Source organism: Arachis ipaensis, chromosome B07 (assembly GCF_000816755.2).
Source record: "Arachis ipaensis cultivar K30076 chromosome B07, Araip1.1, whole genome shotgun sequence".
Lineage (NCBI taxonomy): Eukaryota > Viridiplantae > Streptophyta > Magnoliopsida > Fabales > Fabaceae > Arachis > Arachis ipaensis.
In genome coordinates this window covers 64,177,022-64,183,393 of record NC_029791.2, presented here as the reverse complement: position 1 = coordinate 64,183,393, position 6,372 = coordinate 64,177,022, and the positions used below count along the sequence as shown (strand labels likewise).

At 34.1% G+C, this 6,372-nt stretch overlaps 1 protein-coding gene across 2 annotated transcripts; it reads right to left on the bottom strand.

Moving 5' to 3' along the window:
* Positions 4,723–6,265, bottom strand: LOC107608165 (protein CASPARIAN STRIP INTEGRITY FACTOR 1). Of its 2 annotated transcripts, none has more exons than XM_016310042.2 (3): positions 5,941–6,265; positions 5,529–5,602; positions 4,723–5,077 (listed from the first exon to the last, which is right to left on the bottom strand). In XM_016310042.2, exons 1-3 carry the CDS (start codon positions 6,029–6,031, stop codon positions 4,931–4,933), a joined length of 312 nt encoding a protein of 103 aa, XP_016165528.1. In that variant the 5' UTR covers positions 6,032–6,265; the 3' UTR covers positions 4,723–4,930. The 2 variants fall into 2 exon arrangements, with proteins under 2 accessions (XP_016165528.1, XP_020961603.1); XM_021105944.1 differs by having other exon boundaries at positions 5,520–5,602; positions 5,941–6,249.

Genomic DNA, 6,372 nt, shown 5'->3' with positions numbered 1-6,372 from the left:
AATCCGGAGAGTTAAGGTGTCCTCTTACGTATAGAGGGTCAACAATATCTCAAATATTCCAAATACATAAACCATATGAATATCTCAATCATCATTCATCAATATCATTCAATGTATTTAGAAATCATATTTTAAAATCAATCCTCATCATCCTTCATTCAAATTCAATCATCATCATTTCCCCCATTGCATCCATCAATAATTTCAAACTCAAAACGTAATCATTTTCTTAATAACTCAAAATCAAGACTTATAGCCCTTAAATCCAAAATCATTTCAAATAACCATCCAAATAAAATCTCTAATTTTTATAAAATTTTGGCAGCAACTCTTCTAAAACTCACACTCTGACACCCTTTTTGGGTCTCATCCAAACATTCCTCAAACTCCTTTATATCATTTTCAAAATCAAACCAATTTCAATATCTCAAATCATTTTCAATCTCCAAAAATCATTTTTGATAAATCAACAATCCAAATCCAATATCTCAAACGCATTTTCAGTATCAAAACATTTTCAAATCTCAAGAAAACCAATTCGGTAACCACCAATTTAACAAAAATCATTCAATAACCCAAATTATTCAATTTTCTCAAATGATCAATAATTCAACTACAAATAATTATAATCGTCCAGAACATCTCAAACCAATCCATAAAACTTATGAAATCACAAAAATATACCTTTCGCATTAATATCGACTTGTAACAACTCTTGAAAGTAAAATAAATTTAGGAAAAGCGCACCTACCTCGATTAGCCGCAAGTTGCATAACTAAACCCATTAAATCCCTCTTTTCATGTTAATCGACAGCAGTGGCAGCAACTGCAGAAATTCCCAAGCAACCACAAGGATCACAACAACAACAACATATCTGACATAATTTGGAATTTAACGCGGAATGGATATTAAGCGATATTAGAATATAATTGATAATAGAGTATTGCGGTAAATAAGAATGAAACCAAATAATCTCACCACGATAAACAAAATGCGACAACATAGTAGCATCTTCCAAGCTGACCGGACAACAGCTCCCCAACAGTGGCCGGAAGCTCCAATGGTTCAGCAACAACCTCAATTTCGACAAGCAATCATCGGAACCGAATCCCTACGGTACCAAAATCTCAACATCGTTTACAGACTTTAAGAGAATGCTAATATTCTCGAGGGTTCCGGAAAAGAGAAATTACTGTACCCAGAAAGATCGACGGTATAGAGCAACGCTGTAGCTTCGACGGCAACTCCCGATGGCGAGAACTACGATGAGGAGCAATGGCAGTGGCGACATCACGGTAGCCACCCACCACCATCGCGTCCTCCTCCACACTCACGAGCTCACTCTCTCTCTCTTCATGTGTTTGCGTTCTGTCTCCCCCTCCTCACCTTCCCCTATTCGGCGTCAACCTGCGATGATGCCAGCGATGGTGACGACTTCTAGTAGTAGCGGCGATGGCTCGACGACGGTGACACATGTGGCTTCCTTCCCCTCCATCATGTTTTGGTCGCATTTCCCTCTTCTCCTCTGGCCAGATCTGCGTCGACGGAGGCTCGACATTGGCGAGGAATGGCGACGCCTCTTTCTCCTCATGTGGCTCTCTCCTTCGGTTCTGGTCTTCCTTGCAATGGCAACGAGTGGCACGGTGGCGGCACGAGCTGGATGGTGGCGGTGTGGACAAGCCCTCCCTCTTCTCTTCTCCCTCACTCCTTTGGCACTCTCTCTCTCTTCTTCCCTTCCCCTAATTCTGTTTTCCATTTTGTCTTCTTTCTTTTCTTTTTTTTTCTAGTGTCTGTGCATGTTTGTGATTTGGGAAGGGGTGTGGCGGTGGGTGAGTGGCGGTGAGGCGGGGGAGGTTAGGGTTTAATTTGGGAATTAGGGTTTAATTTGGAGTAACAATAAAATTAGGGATTTTGGGTAAATTGGGATTTGGTAAATTTTAATAAAATTAGAGTATATTGTATAAATTTGAAATCTAATGTAATCCCTTAAAATTATTTTTAAAAAAATATTATTTATTTATCAATTTGATAATTGACTTTTAATTAAGTATTCTAATTTCAAATATAAGATAATATAATTAATTTTCTTTGTTTATAAAAATTAAAGTATTAAATTCTGAAATCTCAATTATTTAAATCAAATCATATAAAATTCTTATTATTTTACATTTGTTATACTTTATAATTTAAATATAGAAAATAATTCGATAATCATAAAATCAGATAAAACCTTAAATTATTTTAAACTGAATTAATCAAAATTTATTTTATTTATCTTTAATAAAATAATTTTTGAGATTAAAGTACTTAATGAATAAATAAATTGAAATTAGCTCTGAATAAGATTTTCTAAAATTTCTGGGTCTTACACCGCTGACGGCTTGTCAATTAGAGTTTCGAATTGAAAGTTATAAGGATTTGAATCAAGGACCAAGGGTTTGTGATTTGGGAATTGTTCTTCCCCTTTTGTTTCCAAGTTCAGCGTGCTTCCATTTTCATTTTGAGGGAGGAAGGGTTGATGCCCTTCATTTATATGGTAAGAGGGCTGGGCCTTGTGCTCAAAGTGGCCCAGTTTGATTAGTTCAATCCGTTCGACTCAATCTTAGGCTAAATTCTTTAAAATTAGTGTCAAAATTCTTATTCTAATTAGTTTTATCTCATTAAACTATAAAATCTCATTTTTTTTATTTTTTGGATTAATAATTGATTTATATTACTAATTTTGCATATTTTACAATAAACTCATACCTTTTTATGTTATGGTGAGGGTCGAATTCCGATCTAAGGAGGAGCGACGATTGAGGGAGAGGCAGCGACGACTGAGGGAGGAGAAAGAGAGTCAGCATCGATGGAGGTAGAGTTTGCGAAAGAAAGTGAGCACCGAGGGACGTAGGTTTGCGAAAGAGAGTGAACACTGAAGGAGGCAAAAGAGGAGGGTTGCGAGAAAGGGTGCGAGAGAGGAGGGTTACAAGAGAGGAAGGCTGCGATAGAGGGTGTGAGAGAGGGCTGGGAGAGAGAGGGCTGCGAAGGTTTCTCAGAGAGTGGGTTGAGGGTTCTCCGAAGGTTATCTTTTGAGGGTTGATGAAGATGAAGATGGATTTGATCTAGGGTTTTCAGCATGAGTGAATGTTAAGGTTGAGGGTTCTTTGAGGTTATCTTTTGGAAAAAAAATTAAAACTGTTTGGAAAAATAATTGGTGGAAAATTAATTTTTTGTGGAACCCTATTGCTACATTTTTTAGGGTGCCCAAATAATTAGAGGATATAGGCACGCTTAAAAAATGTGACTATAGGAAAATAAGCTAGTCACGCTTCAAAAGCGTGCCTGTTTTATTTTCTGTGACCACGCTTTTGAAGCGTGACAAAAAAGCGTGGCCAAATTACTCATCAGTCTCCACCCTCATAAAAGCGTGCATGTTTCTTTCTATAGCCACGCTTTTGAAGCATGGTAAGAAAAAGTGTTCCAAATCTCTAATCAGCCGTCACCCTCATAAAAGCGTGGCCGTTGATCCCTTTTGGGCACCCTTTTAAAGCGTGACAAAAAAAAAGTGTGGCGACGAACCTTTTTTTCTTGTAATAAAAGTTGAAGTAATTAACAAAGCAATGTTGTATTAAATTTTCTATGATGAGTAAATATAAAGATAAAATATGGTATGACATTATCCCAATGGATATGTGTCACTTACTTTTGGGACGCCTTGGTAATATGATCGCAGAGCAATTTATAATGGTTTCAAGAATACATACTTTTTTATCAAAGATGGAAAGAAGATTATATTAACTCCATTATGACATGTATATAAGATGGTTAAAAGAATCAAACTGAGTGATGCCTTTTCACATCTTTCAAAACTAGCTAGATACACTCACCAAGGGGATCTTCTGCTACTACAAGCCGAGTCTTTTTCAACTTAAGGATAATAATGGAGGAGATCTTTTCAATCTAGGGAGAATAATGCAGGAGCATATATATCTTTATGTTTGTGTTGTTAATTAAAATAGTTTAGCTAGTTTAAAATATATGTTCTTATATAGTGTTATGTATTAATTCCTTGTTGTCTAAGTCATGAAAGTGTCTCCCTCTTTTATTAGTATAAACAATCATGTACTTCTTTTTATTTATCAAATTGAATTAATTGAGTTATATTTAAATAAGTGGGGTATTTATTTTTTTTTAGGCTCTTTTATTTAAAAATAAGAATTGTATTTTTGATTTAGCCAACTAAAATAAATTTTTTGCTATTTTTACCATAATAAAATTATTAACTCCGCCAAAATTAATCACTCAAATGATGTCTTAACGTCAAAAAGTATTCTAATTTCAATTTCTTTTTAAAAGTTAATTAATTTTTAAATTAAAATATGTGGATAAATTATCATTTTTAATTGCGTGATATTCTTATTCTTTATAACAAAATATAATATTAGACATTACATATTAGTGTTATGTTTATTATTTTTAAATACTATACACAAATATAAAGATTTTATATTTTTGTCTCACATGCCTATGTATTATTGATACATACATAAATCAGACCGGGCCTTATTAAAATTATTGTATTGGTCATTTACATTTTGAATTTCTACAGATCTATGACATCACTGTTTTCTAACCAAAAAATCACGTGCGGGTAAATTTTATGGATAATTCAGCTCCGCATGAAAATTAGAGTAAAACAGTAAACAAAACCTATGATAGATAATGAAACAAGAAATCTCTAAAAGGTGAAACTAGAAGAGATATGATATTAATCTATCATTTATACATTTTTCTACATAATATTGCGAAGTTATTAACTAATAGTTTGCTTCAGAGAAGTTGATAATAAGTATTTATCTTGAAAATATAGATCGATGATTATTAATTACATTATTTCGAGTAGTAGGACCAAACCCTAATAATATAATAATATAGTGAAACACGTATTTAGTTTGGAATGCGCTTGGAACGAGGCTTAGAAAGTTTTGGGGCTGGGTTATAGCTTCCATAATCTCTTGTATTTGCCCTTAGAACCCTTTCGTGGATTATGTTTACTTCTTCTTCATCCATCAGTCGCTTCGTTATCGGTCCATCCTTGCAATTAATTATGATAATATAATTAGTGAACAACAATTAATTCGAAATTCGAAATCCATCAAAAACGGAAAACAGGTTTCGATTGCAAGATATCCCAGCGCAATGCATGACAAGATGGAAAAAGAGTAAAGAATAACGAAATCAAATGATAATTTCTGTGTCGTGTGTGGTGTGTTCCGTCAACTAGCTGAAGCAGATAGTTCATGTGTTCTGCACCAAGTGAAAAAAGGTACAAGCTAGCTAAGGCTTCAAATATAATAATTAATTAAGACTTAAGAAGTAAATGAAGGGCTAATTTGAAATTTTGGAGACGAATATGTTGATGTATTGATGTGTACTGAATTAAGTATTAGCACACATTAATTGCATATAAGCTAAGTACTTATAAAGAGGAAATTAATTAAATGAGACTAATTAATAACTAAGCATCATATGTTACTAATAATACTTGGTGCACCATCGCTTGTTGTATTGTATGATCCGCATCCGCTACCAAGTTACCGATAAACTTTGATCGTCCACCTGCCATGCGTATATAATTCCATCAATATATAATTAAGAACAGAACTCAATATCTCAACAAATTTAAAAATGAATGAAGTTAATTAGTATTATTATGATAAGGCCTTATTAGCTTCTATATATATATATATGCTTACACTGCGGAAACGTATTGAACCAAACTAAAAGATGTAAACGAATGCAAAGTTCTAATGGTTAAGTAAATTTGATCATCTCAGCTAGCGAAGTCAGGTTAACGAACTAAGGAGGCTCAACTATATATATATATATATATATATAAGAGTGTCATGAAAAGCTGCTACGGAATATGTATAAATAAGTAAATAAAAGGGGCATACCTGCAGCAAAAGAAGGCCATAAAAGTGACAGTGATCCAGCAAGTAGGAGGAGGAGGAGGCTGAATATCATGAGAAGCGTGACACCCACCATGGTGATGATACCAATACTAATATGGCACAGATTGCTATATATTTTCTTATGTATTTTTCACTCCCACAAAGCACATTATAACACCAATAATATACAATAATATTTATTTTCCTATATCTATAGTGCACTAGTGGTGGTGGTCGTGAAGGAACAATTATAAATTGCCCTAGCTTTTCATCGTAACATAATCAAAGCCTCTGACATTTAATTTCCTAGTAAGAAGCATGCTTTGTGCACTTTAATATATAAATCCAAACCTAAAAGTTAAAGGAAGGCCACTTTGCCTTTGTTTGTGCAGCAGTAGAGTCTAATTAAGAACTTTAGTTTCGGTAGTGGAATGC